This window comes from Balaenoptera physalus (assembly GCF_965194825.1).
Source record: "Balaenoptera physalus genome assembly, chromosome: 20".
In the NCBI taxonomy this organism is placed as follows: domain Eukaryota; kingdom Metazoa; phylum Chordata; class Mammalia; order Artiodactyla; family Balaenopteridae; genus Balaenoptera; species Balaenoptera physalus.
In genome coordinates, this window is record NC_138901.1 from 50,792,075 (window position 1) to 50,813,938 (window position 21,864).

General features: G+C 49.6%; 2 protein-coding genes across 11 annotated transcripts in view; one reads left to right on the plus strand and one right to left on the minus strand.

Annotated features, from left to right (window-relative positions):
• GEMIN4 (gem nuclear organelle associated protein 4) lies at positions 1-6,663 on the plus strand. Its single transcript, XM_082443432.1, has 2 exons — positions 1-537; positions 3,303-6,663. The coding sequence occupies exons 1-2, from the start codon at positions 528-530 to the stop codon at positions 6,473-6,475; spliced, it is 3,183 nt and encodes a 1,060-aa protein (XP_082299558.1). The 5' UTR covers positions 1-527; the 3' UTR covers positions 6,476-6,663.
• TLCD3A (TLC domain containing 3A) overlaps positions 6,415-21,864 on the minus strand; it is a 24,930-nt gene continuing 9,480 nt past the window's right edge. Inside the window, exons 1-6 of one of the 10 annotated variants that reach the window (XR_014257948.1) lie at positions 16,297-17,117; positions 15,763-15,846; positions 11,655-11,859; positions 10,093-10,188; positions 8,890-9,640; positions 6,415-6,533 (exon numbers count right to left, since the gene is read on the minus strand). Coding sequence is in view for 7 of the 10 variants with exons in the window: in XM_082443600.1 (XP_082299726.1) it covers positions 9,371-9,640; positions 10,093-10,188; positions 11,655-11,859; positions 15,763-15,846; positions 16,297-16,418 (777 nt within the window). In the remaining 3 variants the exon portion in view is untranslated. The other 9 variants (XM_082443605.1, XR_014257950.1, XM_082443604.1 and 6 more) reach the window with 9 other exon arrangements.

Sequence of the window (21,864 nt, forward strand, 5' to 3'; positions counted from 1 at the left end):
GGGCAGCCTGGGTAGGGGCATTCAGTGAGGGTGAACTGTGGCGGGGGTGTGAGGAATCCGGGGATTACTGGGTGCGGGAGAATGCGGGGCCAGGGACGGAGCTAATAGGTAGGACAGACTGGGGCCCAGGAAGCAGGGAAGTGCCGAGACGCGCGGCCGAGCGGAGCCTGGGCTGGGAGGGGGCGGTCGTTTGGGGGCCGGGCCCCGGGGAGAGGGAGGGGCGGGGCACGCTGTGGGATGGAGGCGAGGCTACCTGCCTGTTGCCTAGTTAGAGGCCTCGAGCTGATAGGGGGCGCTGTGGGCCTGGCGGTCCCGACGCCGCGGGCGCTTAGGTGGGACCGCGCGTGCGCGCAGAGCGGCGGAGGTATGCTGGGGTCCGCGCAGAGCCCGAGCTGAGACTGAGGACGGGGGCCGAGGCGCCGCCCATTGTCCCGCCCCCCGGGGCCGCCCATTGTGCCGTGACGCTTGCACCGCCCTCGCGGCCTGACGGGGGAGGGGCGACCCGCGCCGCAGCCAGCGTCGCCGCCATGGATCTAGGTGGGTGTTCGGCTCCCCTCGGCCTGCGTGGGCCGCGTTCCGCAACCGGCGACCAGGCAGTGCTGAGCGGGCCCGGGCTGAGGGAGACCTCCGGGACGGGGAGGGGGTTGGGAGGGCGGGGGTGTCCTGGAGACCGGGGGTCGGGGGGCCGGGCTCTAGCCCGCCGCCCTTTCGCTCGCCTCTTGTCGGCTCCAGGCCCCTTTCCACGTGAAGGGGCCAGCGGATGTGAAGTTAGCGTTCGCGAGAGTGGACAGGTTCGGGCACGTGCTTTGGAAAAGGCCGGGCTCCGGCGGCGCCCCGGGGAATCCCGTATCCCCAGCGATCTCATTTATTGAACGTCTACTAAGTTCTTGAGCAAGTGTCTGACGCTCTTGAGGTCCTCGTGGATAAACGGGGATGATGATACCGTATCAGCCTCACAGAGTTTGGGGGAGTTTTCACTGAGATCACGTGTGTACAGTGTCGAGTCCGGTGCCTTGGGCAGGGCTAGCGTTCTTCAGACCAGCAGTTGTGGGCACGGTTTGCAGCAGCCGAGGTGGCACGTGCGTCTTGATTCTCCAGATGCCAGGTCTGGGAGAAGGGAGGGGAGAGCTGGTATAAATCGGAGGCTTCTTGCCCAGCCTCCCCCGCTGCTGGATGTGCTCTTAAGGGCATAAGACCAAGAGGCTGTTCTGGGACAGCTGGGGTGAGGCTCCCCAAGATGTGCCAGTATTAGTAGGCTGTTGAGAAATGTTCTGGTCCCTGTCCCCAGCCAGCTCGTCCGTGGTGGAAGGGTAGAGTTGGAAGAGTTTGGAGCCCTGCAGCTGTGGTGATCTCCGTCCCAGCCCACCGCTTTGTAGTTCTTACAACCTGAGCAAATTGTTTGAGTCTTAATGTTTCCATCTCTAAAACAGGAATGGTCCTCAAAAGGTTGATCTGACGATGAAAAGATACACATACCAACTAGCACAGTGCCTGGTACAGAGTAAGAGCTTAAACATAAGGAGCGGGCACTCACAAGCGCCAGTTAACCATTCGTGATAAAACACTTGGGATTCGCCCAGCCATTAACTGCTTCTGGGACTTACTCCTTCAGGTGTCATGAGTATATACTTACTGTCTCTGGAAGGTGGGTCTCGGGGGCCAAACATCTCAGCTGAGCAGGTAGAGCAATAAAATTAAATTTACAGAGTCAGAAGGGAGCCTTTTGGGGGGCCCTGGGAGAGCAGCCTGAACCAGAAAGAAGGGCCAGAACCCCCAGGGAGACCTCTCAGCAGCCTGGCTCTTCCTGGGAGTCTGCCTCAGCCACTGGGCACCAGGATGGATCGCCTTCACCAGTGGGTTGCACAGGAGTGCTGTTCCCGAGGAAGGGGCAGGAGAGTCTCCTGGCCCATGAAAATGGGGAAGTTGTGTTCTTGGGGGCCTGAGGGACTGAGGAAGGGGCCCTGGGAAAGGGGAGAGGAGTCAGGAACATTGAAGAGTGAGCAATGTTTGTACGATGATTTAGTTTCTGGGCCAAAGGAAATATACCTAAGAAAGACCTATGTCCTGTTTCTGAGCTGGAGAATAGGGACGAGATTCTGGTCCTGGCAACAGTGGAAAGGTTTGGGAGAACCAGCGTTTATCGAGCACTTAGGCTCTTTGTAGCCTGATTCTTAATTGTTATATCTTACTTAACCCTCAACAGCCCTGGGAGATGGGATTGGAAGCCAACAGTGGGTGTGGACCCAATGCCAAGGGCTTGACTATATGTATTAGTTGATCCTGACGGTCATAATGTGAAGTCTGTATTATCCCCACGTATGCAGAACGGAAGTTCAGAGAAGTAATCTGTCCAAGATCACACCACTTTTAAATGGCTGAGCTAGGATTTAAACCCATGTCTAATTAAACATCCCAAGATGCCCTCCTTGCTAAGTCTATGTCAACTCAGGGCTCACTGAAGAAGGACTTTTCTGAATCTAGTACAGTATTTTTTTCTATCTACTTCTTGGCTTCTACCAGAGAACCAGGACCATTAGTAGCTTATTCTCTTTGATGGAAAGAGCTGTGGGAATTGACCTGTTTCCCCAAAAGGCAGAACGTTTGAAATCTGTTTCCAAGACAAGGCTTTAAGAGAAAAAAGAGAAGCAGGGCTTGTCTGAGTGCTGCTGTGCAGGCAGTCCTGGTCCATGCCCTTCCTAGTCTGCATCGTTACGTAGAAGCTCAGTTGTCAAGTCCTGCAGTCTGTACTTGGTGGCCGCTGTAGTTTGGTACTGCCCTTGCGCTCTTTCTCCTTCTCTCTCTCAGCCAGCCCTTCTTCCCCAAATCTTCTGCGGGCCCGTCCTTTGCTGGAGGGCCTTGCCTCTGGGCAGGCTCCTCCCTGAGTCACATTTCAAGGTTGACTTTCCTCCTGAGCTTCAGCCCCGTGTTTCCATTGCTGGAGGACGTTTCTACCTTAATGTTCTACCTCAAACTCCAAATGACCAAAACGTATCAGTGTTCCTTCCAAGCACATCTCTCGTCTTCCCTGTTTGCAGTAGTGCCCATTGTCTTCCCAGTTCCAGGCTAGAGAGCTTGGGAGTCCTTTTTTATTCCTCAGGTTAATCCTTTGACTTCAGCTCTGCAGCAGGTCCTAGAACCATCCCTTCTTCCCCCTCTCCCACTGATTTCATTCAGAACCCTTTTCATCTCTAACCCTAATAATGACAGCCCGCTGACCAACTGCTGCCTCTCCCTCTAACCTCTGCTTGCTGTTCTGAAAATTTTTCACCACATTCTATCCTATTGGACTTCTGTCTGTGCAGGACCTTTGAATATCTGTGAAGAAATGACTGTTCTGCATGGGGGCTTCTTGCTGGCCGAGCAGCTGTTCCGCCCCAAAACACTGGCAGAATTGACCAAGTCTGACTGGGAGCATGTCGGGCGGCCGATTGTGGAGGCTCTGAGGGAGATCTCCTCTGCCGCGGCCTGCTCCCAGCCCTTCGCCTGGAAGAAGAAAGCTCTGATCATCATCTGGGCCAAGGCTCTGCAGCCCTACCCTATCACGCCTTCTGACACTGAAACCCTGTGGCAGGAAGATGTGTTCTTCTCCGTGGGCAACATGATTCCCACCATCAATCACACGGTGCTCTTTGAGCTGCTCAAGTCCCTGGAAGCTTCCGGACTCTTTATCCAGCTCCTGATGGCCTTGCCCACCACTGTCTGCCGTGCAGAACTAGAGCGCTTTCTGGAGCACGTGACTATCGACACTTCTTCAAAGGATGTGGCCTTCTTCCTCGACGTCTGGTGGGAAATGATGAAGCACAAGGGCAATCAGCAGGACCCCCTGCTCTCCCAGTTCCGGACAATGGCCCATAAGTACCTGTCCTCTTCAGATGAGTTCTCCCACCCTCCAAAGAGGTTTAAGTCCGACCCGGATGTGTGTCCTACCATGCCGCTGCTGGCCATGCTGCTCACTGGGCTGAAGCAAATCCAGGACAGGATCCGGTGCCCTGGGATGAGGTGCTGCGCCTTGGCCAACTTGGCTGACATGCTGACCGTGTTTGCACTGATGGAGGACGACCCCCAGGAAGTGTCCGCCACTGTGTATCTAGACAAACTGGCCACGGTGATCTCCGTGTGGAACGCGGACACCCAGAACCCGTATCACCAGCAGGCACTGGCAGAGAAGGTGAAGGAGGCAGAGCGGGACATCAGCCTGACCTCACTGGCCAGGCTGCCGAGCGAGACGATCCTCGTGGGGTTCGAGTCCCTGCGCAGCCTGCTGCAGGAGTGGCGGGAGGAGCTGCAGGCCACGCTCAGCGGCAGCCAGGGGACGACGAGCTACGACAGCTACCGGCTGTGCGACAGCCTGACCTCCTTCAGCCAGCACCTGAAGCTCTACCTGGACACCACTAGCCTGTCCAAGGAAGAGAGGCAGGTGGCCTCTGAGCTGGCGGAGTGCGTGGGGGACTTCCTGAGGGACACGAACAGGGTGCTGAAGAACAAGGGCTTTGAGAAGGACATCACTGCCTCCATCGCCATGGCCATCATCGAGCAGAAGATGGACCGGCACATGGAAATGTGCTACATTTTCGCTTCTGAGAGGAAGTGGGCCTTCTCGGATGAGTGGCTGGCCTGCCTGGCCAACAGCCGGGCTCTCTTCCGGGAGCCTGGCCTGGTGTTAAAGCTGCTGGAAGCAGTGATGGACGTCAGCGCGACAGACAGGGCTGTCCCCAGACCCCAGATCAAACAGGTCATCGACTTGATCCTGGAGTGTCATGCACACCTCTCGCTGCCAGATAAAAATAAAGTCCTCTCGGGCGTCCTGCTCTCCTGGGGGCGCAAGGGCCTCTCTGAGAAGTTGTTGGGTCACTTGGAGGGGTTTCAGGAAGACCTCAACACGACTTTTAACCAGCTCGCGCAGAGCGCTTCTGAACAGGGCTTGGCCAAGGCCATCGCTTCTGTGGCCCGCCTAGTCATTCTGCACCCGGAGAGCACGGTGAAGAAAGTGTGCAGCATGGCCGTGGTCAACCTTGGCACCCACAGGTTCCTGGCTCAGATTCTCACCGCCTTCCCCGCCCTCAGGTTCACGGAAGAGCAGGGTCCAAATCCCTCCACCACGTTCGTGGTGTCCTGCCTCAAAGAAACAGTCTGGACGAAGTTCTCTACACCCAGGGAAGAGAAGCAGTTTCTGGAGCTCCTGAGATGCCTGGTGAGTCCTGTGAAGCCCCAAGGGATTCCAGTCGCTGCTCTTCTCGAGCCAGATGAGGTGCTAAAGGAATTCGTCCTGCCTTTCCTGACGCTCGATGTCAAAGAGGTGGACCTCAGTCTGAGGCTCTTCATCCAGACTCTGGAAGCAAACACGTGTCTAGAGGAATACTGGCTGCAGACCTGCTCTCCGTTCCCACTCATATTCAGCCTGTGCCAGCTCCTGGATGGCTTCAGCAGATTCTGGCAGCTCCCCAGGGAGAAGCGCTGCCTCCCCCTGGACGGGAAGGACCTGGTGATCCACATCCTGGAGCGCCTCTGTGAGGTGGTGTCGGCTAACGCCGAGACCTTCTCCCCGGACACCTGGGTCAAGTCCCTGTCCTGGCTGCACCGGAAGCTGGAGCTGCTGGACTGGACTGTGGGCCTGAGGCTGCAGAGCTTCTTTGGGGGCCACTTCAAGTGTGAGGTGCCAGCCACGCTCTTCGAGATCTGTAAGCTTTCTGAGGACAAGTGGACCTGCCAGGCCCACCCCAGGTATGGGCCCGGCACGGGCCTCCTGGCCTGGATGGAGTGCTCCTCCATCTCCAGCGGCATCTCTGAGCAGATGCTCGCCCTGCTGGTGGTGGATGTGGGCAACCCTGAGGAGGTCAGGTTGTTCAGCAAGGGCTTCCTGGTGGCCCTGGTGCAGCTCATGCCGTGGTGCAGCCCCCAGGAGTGGCAGTGCCTTCACCAGCTGACCAGGAGACTGTTGGAGACGCAGCTCCTGCATGTCCCCTACAGCCTGGAGTATATTCAGTTTGTCCCTCTGCTCAACCTGAAGCCCTTTGCCCAGGAGCTCCAACTCTCCGTACTCTTGCTGAGAGCTTTCCAGTTTCTCTGCAGCCAGAGTTGCCATAACTGGCTCCCTGTGGAAGGCTGGAGCCATGTGGTCAAGCTCCTCTGCAACAGCCTGACCAACCTCCTGGACTCCGTTCGGTTGACACAGTCAGTTGGCCCTTGGGCCCAAGGACAAGAGCAGGACCTGACCCAGGAAACCCTGTTTTTTTACACCCAGGTGTTCTGTCACGTTCTGCACATCATGGCCATGCTCCACCAGGAGGTGTGTGAACCACTGTATGTTTTGGCCTTGGAGATCCTCACCTGCTACGAAACCCTGAGCAAGACCAACCCTTCGGTCAGCTCCTTGCTCCAGAAAGTAAACGAGCAGCACTTCTTAAAGTCCATCGCCGAGAACGTTAGCCCCGAGGAGCGGCGCCAGACCCTCCTGCAGAAGATCAGCAACTTCTGACCTTCGTGGGTCAGAAAACAGCTGGGCCTCAACTTGGCCGGGTCTACGGGGGCTACAGCTGAAAAACACAAATGTTTCGGTTATGTGAAATTGTACACAAGCCCAAAAATCTGACAACACTGTAAAGAAAATAGTTTCTTAGGTATTTGTAACATACAAATTGTAATAAAATTCTCTTTTGAGTTTTATCTTGCCTCTTTTGAGACTTTCTTATCAATAGTCTAGGCTCATCAGTACACTCTGAAATTGGGCTCAGCCGGTTTTGAAGATCAAGTCAAGCCGGGAGGAACACGTTCATCACTGGACTTCTCCACCCTAGAATTTGGCAAATAAGTCTAAAGGTGAAACCACCCAAGTGGACAGATTGCAAGGTACGTGTGTTCTGTTGCACTGAAACTCTCTTTAAGAGTCATTTCGCAGTATCTTGGAAAGGGCAGGAACTAGGAAAAGGACTCTTTTCTGCTACCAATTGGCCATGTGATTTGTGTGCCCACAAGGCCTGCAACCAGTGTAAAAGGAGAGGGTTGGACCAAGAACATTAAATGTTGGGTGGGCGGGAGGGAGGTCAGTGACCTCAGGAAAATGGGTCTCTTCTGAATCAAGGACTTCTGCCCCACAGTGTTAACTCTGTCCATTCAGTGGATCTCAAAGGGGCTGTGCTGATACTGTCTGGTAACCACAGCAGAGACGTGTTTAAAGGATGGGTGTAATTATCTTCTGCCTGGGTGGGTTGTCGTGGGTTGGTTTGTTTTTCTGTTTGCTTTATTTATCTATCGGGTCTTAGTGTGGCAAGTGGGCTCCTTAGTCGTGACTCGCCGGCTGTTTTAGTTGCAGCATGCGAACTCAGTTGTGGCATGCATGTGGGATCTAGATCCCTGGCCAGGGATCGAACCCAGGCCCCCTGCACTGGGAGCATGGCGTCTTAACCACCGCACCACCAGGGAAGTCCCGGTTGTCACCGTTTTGAAGAACATGTGGGAGCAGGGAATGGTGTGTGCAAATGCGTGCCCAGGATATATTCCAGAACTATGAGGACTCGTTAGTGAAGTGTTTAATTGGGAGGCAAGGAAGGACAGCTCCATACCCCCCATCACAGTAAGGCAGTATTCAAGTTCCCTCCCCGCCACCTAAAGTGGGCTGGCTCTGTCTGCGGCCTACAATTGGGTTTCCAGCCTCCTGACTCCTAGTTGGGATTCACCTGGGAAGAGAAGAAAGGGCCTAAAGTTACGTGACCACTGGGCTAGAACTCTAGAACTCTGCAGTGTACTCTTGGCACCGTGAATTACAGAAACATGTTAGAGTGAGGTATGAGCTAGGCTCTGCTGGAGGCTGAACGCATTCACGCACCCCCTTCCCCTGCAACAGCCCACCTCTGCCAGTTACACGGAGAAGAACACAGAACAGAAACAATAGCACACAGCAGCCATTCAAGTTGGTCACAGGACAGGTCTTACCAGAAGTCGGCATGGATATATTTCACAAATGAGAATAAGTTCAAAAATATTAGTGCAATTTAGTCACCACAGGGGTGATTTATAAAGATACACTGATAGTAAACAAAACGGTAAAAAAAAAAAAAATTAACAGCATTTTGTTTTTTAAATGGCACCCATTAAAGACTGAAATAGTCAAAATTTGAGACACTGTTACAAACTCAGTACTTTAAAAGTTCACAGACAACAGTGAATTAAAAGGCACTTTTAAAAATCTAGTTTTTCACTACTGCTTGGGAAAAAACTTCATGGTAGCAGTTTCTAAAACCCATCCTTGTCGTTCAGGAACAATTAGTGTTGGCACCAGAGGATCCTATTTGTAAATGGTGGGTGAAGGAGTCAGTCCACAGAACATAATTTGGCCAGGGCTGACTTGCACTCTTGCTCTCCAGCCTTCTGTGGCTAAATGGCAGTTAAGTCAGATAGGAACAGACTTTGGACCACAAGCTCTGGCTTATCAGGAGGCAGTCTAGATGAGACATCTCATGGTTTCGAATACAGCAGTCCGTTCTGCTTCATAGGAAAAGGACAGTGTCAAGGAGTGGGGTTACCCAGAGAATAGCTTGGTAGCCATCATTTCACTTTACCCCTATAGTTTTTAATAAGAGCATCCTGTGTGTGTGGATATGGGGAAAGCTGGGCTTGAGGGACATGCTAAAAAGGGAATAGTATCTGTGACTGTTGACAGCAAGCTCACAAGTTTGACACTGGTCTAGCCAAGTCAGCCTGCAGAGGTGCTGACCTGTTGGCCTTCCTACCTCCTCAGGTGCTTCAGGTTCCCATCCCTGCCACCTACCCCACCCCGCCAGTGAGACTTCTGACCAGATGTCGGTAGACAGGAGAATTCAATGTTGGCACATGGATGAAAGATGAGGCAAAGGACCAACAGGTTATCTAGTAAACAATAAAAAAACTACCTACCCACAACGATTTTCCCAGGCCAACATCACAAGAAAAGAACCAAGTCATCACTTGCTTCTGCTGGCCCAGTATGTGTGGACACTCCCTGAGTGGCTGGAAAGGTGGGGAGCCGCCAATACGAAGAGCAGGCAGGTGCCCAGCTCCTTATCTCCTTGGTCCACCTATCTCCACACCCCGTGCTTCTACCTCCAGAGCCCTTGAGATAAGACCCAAGGAAGGATCCTTGGGCTTCGCATTAAAACCACCTTGCTGCCAGTGGAGGTCTGAGGGGATCCAATAGTTGTTACTAAGAAAAAAGTGCTTTTGCAAAAGGGGCAGGTTAGAAGCGGGAGGTGATTGATAGGAATATTCTTTAGAAAAACTCAAATCCCTCTGCTTATCAATACCCAAAAGGCTGAGGCCACCCAGGGCACAATCTGCAGTTTGGTCCACGGGAATACTGAGTGGAGGAGGCGCCCTCACTGCCTGACTCATGGAGCAATTAACCATCCTTTTTGGCTGGGGGAGCATCAAAGAGCCGGGCTGCCTTCTTGCACAGCAGAGAGAACCAGTAGATCTGGGGAGCGATGAGGAAGGCGTTGGCCACATTGCAGTAGAAAGGAATGTGGAACGGCACTTGGAGCAGGCTCAGTCCCTGCTGCTGGCCATAGGACCAGTACATGAAGGGGAAAAGGAGGATCCGACATAAGAAGAAGGTGGTCAGTGTGAGGATTCCGTTCACCTTGTACAGCAGGGTGTGCTGCTGCTTTAGCTGCAAAAGAGGGAAGGAGAACACAGGGTCACTTTCAGGGAATGACTAGCCTGAGTCCCACAACGGGCAGGCCAAGCGTCTCCTCTTCCGACACTTGCAGAAAAGATGATTGAACACTGCCATATTCGTATATGCATAGAGCCTCACATTGTTTCCAACAGTGACGTGAAATTTGATCTAAGCCACCCAGCTGACAGGAGCACAGGAATGGTGGGTTAGAGAAACTCTGTGGCCAGGAAAAATATATATGAAGAACTGGATCAAATTTGAATCAAATGTACAATTTTTCAATCCCACTGGCTCGAAAGACCAACTGACCTTTAAGTCTGTTCAAGGGTCTCCTACCCCACTATTGGTAGCACTAAAGGAGTTTCTCCAAACCCTCCTAATCTGCCAAGGAGAAGCAGAGTCTGTTCCCTCGGCACTCTTTCTGCCACTCCTTTCATACGTGCCTGAATCAGAACTCTGCCCAGCGACACAAACGGAGTACTCAGTTCTGCCGTGAAGATGCAGCCAACAAAGAAGTCCCCAAGCTCTCCCCTAAGCCTCTGCAGAGGAAAAGAGGAAAAAGGGAAATAAGTAATGGAGGTTAAGGAACCACCGGAAGGAAAATTCTAACTAGGGCTATTGAAAAGGGTAACCCTGAGCAACATGCAGGGAAATGGAAGTGCTAAACGGGCCAGTGCAGACCAGTTCACACTGTGCGGCCTCCATAGCAGTGGCGCTTGGAATCCTCATGGTCCAGAGGCAACTGCATCACACACTGAGCTTTCTCTAGAATTTCAGTGTCAGCCAAAAGGAACTCTGCAGCCCACTTTTGGGTATCCAACTTAGTCATGCCAAGGGCACTTAAGCCAGTTGAGTTCCATGAAATATGCACCAGGCCCCATGCCTGATGTTAGGGTCCCAACACAATCAAGAGAGACTTATTAAAGAATGTCATGCACTCTACCTCTCCTTTTATCCTTTCAAGAAAGCAGTATAGGGAATTCCCTGGCGGTCGAGTGGTTGGGACTTGGCACTTTCGCTGCTGTGGCCCAGCTTCGATCCCTGGCTGGGGAACTAAGATCCCACAAGCCACGAGGCGTGGCCAAAAAAAGAAAGAAAGCAAGCAGTATTGGGATAGCAGTTCTGTCTCTTAGTACCACCGAGTGAGGTACGTAAACTCATAGAGCCCCAGTTTCTTCATCTATGGTATAGGGCTAATAATTTCTAATGATCATTTCTAATTATTTCTAATAATTTCTAATCATTATTGGAAAGCAACAAATTTTTTTAAGATTTTTTTTTTTTGATGTAGACCATTTTTAAAGTCTTTATTGAATTTGTCACAATATTGCTTCTGTTTTATGTTTTGGTTTTTTGGCCGTGAAGCATGTGGGATCTTAGCTCCCCGACCAGGGATCGAACCTGCACCCCCTGCGTTGGAAGGTGAAGTCCTAACCACTGGACCCCCAGGGAAGTCCCCAAGCTACAAGTTTTTAAATCAAGCACCTGTCACCTGGTAGGCACTTGGGAATTACTAGTCTCCCCTCTGCATTCCCATTTCTCTTCCTTGTTGGGTGAGTTTTTTTAATGGGGAAAAATGGATCTGGGGAGAAATTATGAGGCTGTTTGCTTTGAGAGTCTGTGCTTTTGTGACATCAGAATAATGCAAACAGCCCTCTCTGGGCACTATCAGAGCAAATAACCAGTTGATAGAGCTACTCTCATTTCTTTAAAACAATTTTTATGTTGTTTTGTATTATATATTGGTTTTATATTGTATGAACTAAAGGCAGAAGAACCTTTGCCAAATGCTCGGGTATCACAGAGGGCTGGGGGCTTGCCAGTAAAGAGGATCGCAGACATTTCAGATTTAATTCCTTTCTACACTGTGGCAGCAGCTGGCAGGAGGGCAGTGGGGGCAGCAGGAAAGGGGAAGAAAAGGGGGCAGTCAGACGGTTGGGACACCCAGTTCAACAGGAGAAACGAGTGGCTGAACCTACTGGTGCCTGTCCTGGGAGGCCATTACCTGTGCGACCGGCACAAGGACAAACAGAATAACTGCGTGGTGCGTGATCATGAGGCGGTTTTTACTGAGGAAGTTTCGAAAAATGGTGAGGGTATGTTTGCTGCTCTGGTCCCTGGTTCGGTACCATTCACAGAGGTACATGGCGTAGGAGTCATAGATCATGTATGGAATCAAAAACCAGACATACTCTCGGGCAAGCCAGTGCCTGAAAGAAAGCATATGGATGGTCCAAGAAGTAATTATGGATATCAGTTATGAAGGCTCACAGCCAGCCTCTTCTTAAACACATTTGCATCAGCTTTGTACTTCATCAGCTGTTTTTACTCCAGATACTTTACAATGAACATGCTGAAGCTGACAAGGAGAGTGAACAACTTTCTCTAAATTACAGGGCAAACTCATAAGTGTCAAAGGTAGAAAGCAAGGATTCACTCAGCACCATGTGTTTCAGTGACTTGCCATCACTATTTGCCTGGTTTAGCTACTCATTTGTAATGGATTTTCTGGTACTTTGTGATATAAGCTGACTTTGATACAGATATCTCTACCAGTGATTCAACAGACCCACCAAGAAACAGGTTTGGAAAGTGACCCAAATCCCAAACCCAGTATTTCCAGTTTAACCTACTCAGTTGCTCAATAGTTGGGACACTACTCTTGCATCTGTTTGCAACCCCACTCTAGGGAGTTTCCAGGAAGTAACCCTGGCCACTTTCTCTACAATACTATGGCTAAACCCAGTTTCACTCATTAAGAAAAATATCTCTGGAAACGAGCCCAGAGCTCAAGGACTACCTTACAGTAAATAGATACCAAAAGAGAAGCTAAGACAAAAGACAATGTTCCCATTTACTTGTCCAAAGGGGTTGAATCAATATTTGCTGAGTCAAAATGATAGTTTATCACTGTCCCAGAGCAGATTAGAAGGGAAGTCTCTACAATTTCCAAAATTTTGTTCCCCAAATAGTCACTCTACATAAAATATACATGAAAAAAAAAATCTAAATTGAAATTATGTACTATCCTGGGAAGGATTAGACTAAGTCAGCAAAGTTTTATCAAGCGCCCATGTGTTAGGTAGAAGAAACCATTTAGTTTTATGGTTCTCAAACTACCTGAACATCAGAATCGCCTGCAGTGCTTATAAAGGGCTCCACGCCTCAGAGACTACACATGGTGTGCCCAGGACCTCAAATCTGTATTTTTAACCTTTTCTTCATTTAACCTAAGGAGCCAGTCCACTGAACTGCAACATTGGGAATATAGAGTGCCATTCACATTTCTGTTCCTGAATGATTCCACACTTACCACAGCAAAACTAAATAATGAGTAAGCAGTGAAACAGGCAAACAAGTAATGGCAAACTTAATATACATTCAGGTAAATTAATTAGCCAAGTTCCAATGAGGCAAAAAGATGCAATATTTATTCTACTGCCCATCTGTGGTCTCCATCGCTTTCTTGAAGCAATTCCAAAGTAAAACAACTATGAAGAGCTATTAAAAACTCATCTGGGGCTTCGCTGGTGGCGCAGTGGTTAAGAATCCGCCTGCCAATGCAGGGGACACGGGTTCGAGCCCTGGTCCGGGAAGATCCCACATGCCGCGGAGCAACTAGGCCCGTGCGCCACAACTGCTGAGCCTGTGCTCTAGAGCCCACGTGCCACAACTACTGAAGCCCGTGTGCCACAACTGCTGAAGCCCGCGTGCCTAGAGCCTGTGCTCTGCAACGAGAGAAGCCACCACAATGAGAAGCCTGCGCCCGCAACAAAGAGTAGCCCCCGCTCACTGCAACTAGAGAAAGCCCGTGTGCAGCAGCGAAGACCCAATGCAGCCGAAAATTAAATAAATGAATAAATAAAAACTCATCTGAAATATAACTGACCTCTCCCCTTGAGTGGAGCCTAGGGTTTTAAAATTTTGCACACAGTACCAATTCAATAAGATGCGAAATTGTGGCTGTTAGTTGAATTCCCTGAAGACTTACCAGCAAGCGATCTGGATTATAATCTTAGCTAGCACTAGCCTGGACCTTAACTTTTTTTATAAAATGAAGATAATTAAAAAAAAAAAAAAGATAATAATCCTTGTCTTACTTTCCTGACAAAATTATTGTGAAGATTAGAAAGTTAAAAGTATGAGAGTACTTTTATTATTATTATTATTATTATTTTTGGCCACACCACGCAGCTTGTGGGATCTTAGTTCCCAGACCAGGGATTGAACCCAGGTCCTCAGCAGTCAGAGCGGAGTCCTAACCACTGGACCGCCAGGTTCCTCTCAGTTCCCATTGAGAGTCCTTTTAAATGTAAAAAGTATCAGCACTTACTTAAATGTAAGTGCTAAGATCCTGCAAGACAGCGGTGTGGCCAAAAAAAAAAAAAAAGGAAGCGCTTACATTGAGAAATTGCCTAGAGCTGTGTGACTCTCAGCCCTTGTACAGATCTGGGTCTCTTTAAGGAGCTGATGATACCCCTGGCCCCACACCACACCCTGCAGATAATTTGGGAAGATTCATAGACACCCCCTCCTACCTACAGACATTCTATATGAAGGCCTAAAATTAAAAGACATAGAATAAAAAAATATTTGGATGTACAGACTATAAACCCCAAAAAGCTTTTTTTTTTTTTTTTCAGATGATTAGGTGCCTTTAGAGCATCCTTGTGCATCCATGTAAGTTGAGGGCACAGAAGGTGGTGTCTGTCTCTATTTTGCAAGCAGAGGATGAATCTAAGGCATAAAGATATACAAAAGGAGGACCCTAAAAGCCAAACTTAGATTTGCTACCATGCTCAAGCCACTAAGACACATGGCTTCTGAGGGGAGAGCACAACCATGCTACAGAATTGAAAGTTAATTGTGTGCACATCTCTTCCTGAAATGTGTAGCAGCTGCCTGCTGTTTGCCCTCAAGTGCCGTGGGGCTGCATTTGTCTTAGCTTAATCTCTGCAAAGGAGGCAGGTTTCAAGTTTGACCTGACAAACTGGGGTCAGTGAGGGAGCTTGCTGCACCATCAGAAAATGCTCAATTAAAATAAAAATTGAACCCAGCTGAGAAAATGCTGTTAGTCTTTGGTGTATGCAATCAAAGTCACTTGACCTATCTTCTCTCAGCATCTACAATTCATCGCCAATAACTGGTTTTCTCTAAAAAAAAAAAAAAAAGGCAAAAGAAAAGCACGAAAATCGTGATGACAGGGTTAATCCCAAATAAGAGCCAGGCACTAAATTTGCAGGCCACAGTGAGATAGATGCCCCTCTCAGGCTCCCCTCCCATTCCATTCCCAACAGGTGAAAACCAGGACACTTAATAGAGTCAACATGAGAAAGGGATCAGGAAAGGCTATTAACTTTCCCTGCACATATGACAATTGCTCTTCAACTTAACTGTGAGGAGGAAAGGGTGATTCTAGGAAGACAGGTGAAAAGGATGGCTTTAAAAGGGGGTGGGGGGCACACCACTGTTACCCAGGTCTAAATACTATACAAAGTAGACCAGCCTGGTCGCTATGATTTGTTTCACTGAATGCACATTTCCTGTCCTGCCTGTGGACTGAACTTTCACACCCATTCGAGTCAGTTTTCTGAAAGCTCCAGAAAACTCTTCATCACCTTCATCTTTCAGAGGAAAGACAACAGCAGTATTTGTAAGGAAAGGGGTGGTGGATTTGTTCCTTTCCATAGCAGGGCTCTGCTAACCACACATCCTATCTTGGCCAATGAATGCTCCACAGCAGAACCCCAGGGAGATCATTTAAAAGAACCAAAAGCCATACTTCCACTTTTGAATAATTTTCACATTTATCTATCGCATAAAGAACTTGGATTGTTGGACCACACTGTCCTCTAACACGCCACCTTAAATCAGACTCAGGCTCTGTCATGCCCTAGCATTTCTTCAGTTTACTTTGTCCTAAGCTGGCGATGCTGAAGGAGGTGAGGAGAGGAGGAGGGAACTAGTTATGGTGCCCAAGTTTCACCCATTAATCAGCTGCCTGACGGCACATGCTGATAAAGAACTAGGACCTGTGAGCCACTCAAATGCGGAAGCTTCGAAAAAGTTCAGCGCCGTGATCTGTGTAGCTTTCACCTGGCATTGGATGTTACCTGTCGGTGATCACGTGGCTACAGGAGCGGATGATGATGATCCCAGACCCGGTGGCCAACACAGCCTGCACTGAAGAAACCAGCCTAACGTACGACAGAAAAGAGAAAAGGGGGGAGGGGGGACGGGAAGCGTGCTCAGTCCAGTCCCATGGACAGCATGAAGCCAGAACTCTTCAACCTGACTTCCCCAGGCCGCCAGGGCGCCGAGGAAAACGGTAGGGCCGCCGCCGCGCTCCCGACTCCCAAAGCAGCTGGCAGATGTCAGCAGCGGGGAGACGTCCCTCCCGGTCCTCATCAGCGTGGGCAGCCCCCCCACCGTCCAGCCTGCTCCCGCTCCACCCTCCTCCGCCTCCCTCCCTCCGGGGGCAGGCTGCACAGGGTCCTCCGAGCGCTCCGGCCCGCGCCGTGGACTGGGCGAGGACCCGCGAGGCGGCCCCCTCGCTTCCTGTCGCCCCCCTTTTCCGCCCTGGGCTCGGCGTTGGGCGGGCGCAGCCGGGGCGCGTGGCCGGGCGGCGGCGCGGCCTCGCCCAGTACCTGGTGCTGATCAGCACGCAGTCGTTGTGGGTCCAGGCGGGCCGCGCGCGCCGCAGCCCCCAGGTGCAGAGCACGAAGAGCCCCGGGAAGAAGAGCGAGCCCCAGGCCAGCGGCAGCAGCATGGGTGCTCGGGCTCGGCCGCCTAGCTTGGCGCCCTCGGCGTGGCTCGGTCGGCTCCGCGCGCGCGGCTCCGGGACTGACGCGGCCCGCCCGCCCCTATTTCTACCCTCCGCCCCCCGCCCAGGCCCCGGCCCCGGCCCCGGCCCGCCGCGACTCCGGCAGCCGCCGGGCGCTAGTCCCGAGCCCGCGGCGCCACTCCCCGCGTGACCAGGCCGCGGACCGCGATAGGAGCGGGCCGGCCGGGCGGGGCGGGGTCTCGCCGCCACCGCCCCTGGGCCCCGAGGCTTCCCCTGGTTTCCCGGCCGGCGAGTAGGCGGCAGCGGGAGTTGCTGCCCGCCGGGCCGCGAGTGAGCGGACGCTGCGCCTCCGACCAGCGGCGCGCGAGTGGCCGCCGCCGGGCCGAGGCCGTGGAGGAAGCGCCGAGGCTCTGGGGGCTTCTGTTCCGTCACCGCGGACGCCACCCCCTCCCTCGGGGACCCGCCTGGCTGACGAACTGCCCAGCACCTGCCCACCGGGCGAGGCGGGCGAGGCGGGCGGGTGGGCGAGGCCCTGAGGGGCCAGGTAGGAAAAGGCTGCGGGTCTCGACCCCCGACTAGTAGGGTGGGGTGAGCCCGCGGGGCAGGGGCGTGGCCCGGCGCAAACAGGGCGGTGGGCGTCTCTCCCGGCGAAGGAAGGAGAGGGCGGGTGGACTTGAGGCCGTCTGCCCGCCTGACTTATCTATGAAGCACTCTCGCTTCCAAGTGGGAGGCTTAAGGAAATGGTCTTTCTGCCGGCCAGAGATGGCTTTTCCACGTCCTGCCAACCGCCGAAATTTCTCCAGAGGAGCATCGATCCAGCAGTTCCTCTCTCCAGCCACACATCGAGGTGGAATCTCACGGCTGCAGACTTTCCGTGGTACTGCAGTACTGTCTCTAGGCTTTGGGTCAAGATGCTGTCCCATCTTGGTGACTGTTTCGTTGTTGTTGTTGACAGCGTCGTCCTTACTTCGAAGTTCTCGGGCCAAATGCCCTGAACTTGGGTGGGCGGAATCGAATCATTTTCACTCAGCACCAGTCACATGGCACCAATACAGTAACTTCAGTATTACTGGCTTCTCTTCTCTTGGGACTTGCCAGAGTTTTACTTTGGTCTGTATCTTCCTCAGCTTACAAATGTGGGGGGAAAGACAATTCATTTATGTCTACAGCAATTGAAAGGTACTGTGCATCTCTTCAAATCACCATCATGCAAAATGCTAACCGAAGCCCCATAAGAGTACTTTGGAGCAGCTGGGCTCAGCCTCCCTGGGCCAGTTTCCTCATTTGTGAAATGAAGAAGCTGACTTACAAGTTCTCTTAGGTTCTTCCAGCTCAAAATTCTTAAGATTCTACGACTTTTATAAGGTAACAGATTATTTCTTTAAATGTCAATTAAATTTCTCTAACATGGCAGTTGCTGGTGTAGAAGCCGATGTAAACACAGCTTTTAACGTCTTCGTATATGTTGTTAAGGTGAGGGATTTAGGAAGCAACATTAAGGAAGCAGAAAACCCAAAGAAAAGTCTGATATTTCTTACACTTAGGGCAACATCTCTAACTCCCAAATTCACCGGTAACACCCTTGGTGAAATAAGAAAGATACTTCAATTTGGTAGCAAGATATCTGGCAAATAAAAAGCTTTCTGTACATTCACATTTGCATGAGGGTAAAGGACAGCTATCTTCCATTCTCTCCAGAACAACAAATCCTTCTGCACTGCAATTTCTACTCCCTACCCCTTTATCCCAGTCACCTCCAGCTCCAGCTAGCTTTTCCAGAGAGGGACAAGTGGTCACAAGTCCTCCCTGCCTTCTCTTCTTAAAGGGATCAGCAACGTGCATCAAGGATGCCAGTACTTTTCAGTGATGGGAATCAATCTACTCCCTATGCAAGAAGTCGTTTGTACAGCTCTTAAGGAGTCTATGAAATGAAAACAAAACAACAGATGTTTCATGCATAGAAAATAACCAGTAAAATCAGTTTCCAACACCATGCTCATGAAGTCACCAATGTTTAGGTTGAATCACCAGAAGGGCAACAAGCATAAAGTGAGCCCTGGCTTTTCAAGTGGGCAAACGATAAAGTCAAAAAGCATCAAGCTTTTTTTTTACACAAACTTCTACTCACCCTTCAGAAGTCTTGAGTCAAATGTTTCCTCCTGAAAGAAGGTTTCAATTTACCTGTCTCTCCAGGCAGGTTTATAAGTTCATTTTCTAAACTGCCTTTGCATTTGAGTAGTGAGCACGTTGGTTTTTATTTGTATGCGCCTTCCTTGAAACAGGACCATGTCGGGAATCCCCTGGCGGTCCAGTGGTTAGGACTAGGCGCTCTCACTGCCAGGCCCGGGTTCGATCCCTGGTTGGGGAACTAAGATCCTGCATGCCGTTTGGTGTGGCCAAAACCCCCCAAAAAAACAACAAAAAAAACCCCAGAATCTTTTTGTTCTGTTTCCTAAGTTATACCTGGCACATTGCAAGCGCTCAAGAAATGTTTGATACTTTTTAAAGCTAATGCTTATTGAGTACTTACTATGTGCCAGGTACTGGATCCAACATTTTGCATGAGTTATCTCATTGGTTCCTCACGAAAAATCTGTTGTCCTCACTCTGTGTGAGTGAGTGTGTGTCTGCAAAATGAGACCCAAAGCAACTAAAATATTGCTAAGGTCACACTACTGCTAGCAGAGTTGGGATTTGAATTCAGTATTTTCTGCCTTCAAGGTCAGTGTGCTTAATGACTATTCTGCCTTCAAACTTGATAAGCAAGGAGAGAGTACATAATTCTTTTTCACAATGTGGTTTCTGATTAATAACCACTGTTCCTAATTGTTTATCCACAAATATAAATGTGTGGAGTGGAGTTTATGGGCTCTGATGCTGCTATTAACACCATTTTATATTTATATATAACTTTATAATTTTTCAAAGCACTTTACATATATTATCTCACTTGGTTCTTAAAATAACCCAGTGAGGTAGGTGAACATATTGTTTTCATTTTATAGATAAGGAAACTTGGATGCAAATGGTAAACTGAATTGCCACCCTACGAAGTGGCAAGTCTCAAATTAGGACCCTGGACTGCTGATTCATGTTCCAGGGTGATTTCAACTACTTCATGCTGTAGGGTTGGGATTTAAGGAGGTTTTGATTATGCTTCCTTTGTGGGTTTCAGGCGTGAGCTTGGGTTACTGGATGTTAAGACTTATTTACCAAATCAGAGTTACACCCCTTGAATGGGAATTAATAAAGCTCCCAGTTTGGGAGGGCTGTGGTGGGATTTCTAGGTGGTTTCTTCTGCCACTGAGGTATATGATCCTGTTTTTTGGTCCCCATCTCTTCCATTCCTTTAGATCCCAATCTGGATACCATTAGGGGATAAGATACACGACTCTCCCCACGTCTGCTCCCTGGTTTCGCCAACCTTAAATTGAAAATTCCATATTTACTTGTAGAATGCTTTGATAATACGCAAGTGAATATCATTAAGATATGTGATGTGTGGGGCTGCTACCTTGCATCTATCAGAAAAAAGGTTGAGATTCACACATGAAACATCTTCACATCGAGCATCTGAACCGAAAGAGAACTTGGAGGTCTCCATCCACTCATCTACTTTAAAAGTCATAACAGAGAAAATGAAACACTTCTGAAATGAAAATTATTTTGTTTAGAACCTCACTTCCTTTCTGCATTAGGGACAGGTGAAGCAGAAACAGAGCAGGAACAAGGAGAAAAGGAGAAATGAAGTGATGGGAAGAGACATGGAGAGAAAGATACAGCACAGAAAGAAGATCCACCGGAAGAGACTGAGATAGATACAAGGAATAAAAAGGCCAAGATACAGCCTTCAACACAGGAAAATAGGCATAGAGATACGGATCCAGAGATTGGAATTCACAACAAGCGAATAAGAGGAAAAGGGCTGTAAGACGTAGAGAAAGATGAAATGAGGCAGACAAAGAGAAAGAAAGTGATGGCCGTTAATGGAACATCACTCCCTTCGGGCTACCATCAGCAAAAGCCAGACAGCATTTCAAGGAGGCAGCTTGCTCTCAGGACTCAGAGTGTGGCCAGGAGAAAGTTAGCTGCCTTCCTTTTTTTGTCTCTTGTACTTTGCACTCAGTAACAACACCTGATCAACACCTTTCGCTGATACCTGCATTTGTGTTTCCCCTCCAGACTGAATGCTCCTGATGGGCAGGTGGGGCCTATCTATCCAGGAGGCAGCCATGGCATTCAGCTCCAGGATTAGGAGTAGAGGACCTGAGTGCCCGTTTTGGCTCTGCTACTCAGAAGCTGTGTGACATGGAGAAAACTACTTACCCTTCCCTGTAAATGGGGGTTCCTCTACCTAACTCACAGGGTGGCTGTGAGAATTAGGTGAAATCTTTTCGAAAATACATGTAAACTATATGCAGGGCAGGGACTTCCCTGGCGGTCCAGTGGTTAAGACTCCACGCTTCCACTGTAGGGGGCACAGGTTCGATCCCTGGACCAGGAACTAAGATCCCACATGACACTTGGCGCAGACAAAAAAAAAAAACAACAAAAAACTATATGCAGGGCAGAGGCCAGGGATTATTGTTCTTTCTCTTGGTATCCCCACAGCACAGTTACTTGCTGGTAAGCTTCTCAATAAACATCTATTGGGTTGAAGATGCCCTAGGCCTGCCTTAGCCAGCTTCCAGACTGCAGCTTCCTCAGTTTTATCCTGGACTATTTGCAATAGCAAACTGTGAGTCCGAGAAGCACAGTCACACCCAAGCACGTGGCTTCTGCAAACAGTGGCCACAGCTGCACACCACAGGAAAGTCTTTGCTTTTGTACACAGTGATAATGATCCCTGTCAATAAAAACCATAATTTACACAAAGAGCTGATTATATAGTGCTTGCCTTTGTGTATTGCTCTATGTTTTTTCAAAGTCCTTTCACAAACACGTTTCCTTTGCTATAAATGCAAAAATTTGCTTGTTTGCAGATGGCTACACCTAACTAAAAGTAGAGTGAGTCCTACAAGCTTAAAAAGTATTCAAGGACGTTGATCCATTAAGGAAATTACCTTTGAAATGAGTTAGAACCAGCAAATTGCTGTGAACAAATTCAGCTGCCTTCCTAAATCATCAGGTCAACAATTTTCAGTGTCTTCATGTCTCATAAGTAATTCCATAAAAGGTTGATTTTGCTTACTTTACTTAACTCATATGATTTCTTTCTTTTTTTTTTTTTAGTTTTTTGGTCATAAAAGTAATACTTTAAAAAGTAAAACCTGTGCAATATGGAAAATAATAATCAAATAATGCCACCACTGAGAGATATTACTCTCAGATTATTAACATTTTAGTAGAATTCTTCCCAGTCTTCTTTATATGCATTTATTATATATTTCATTGAGATCATGCTTTAAATTAATTTTTAAAATTTATTTAT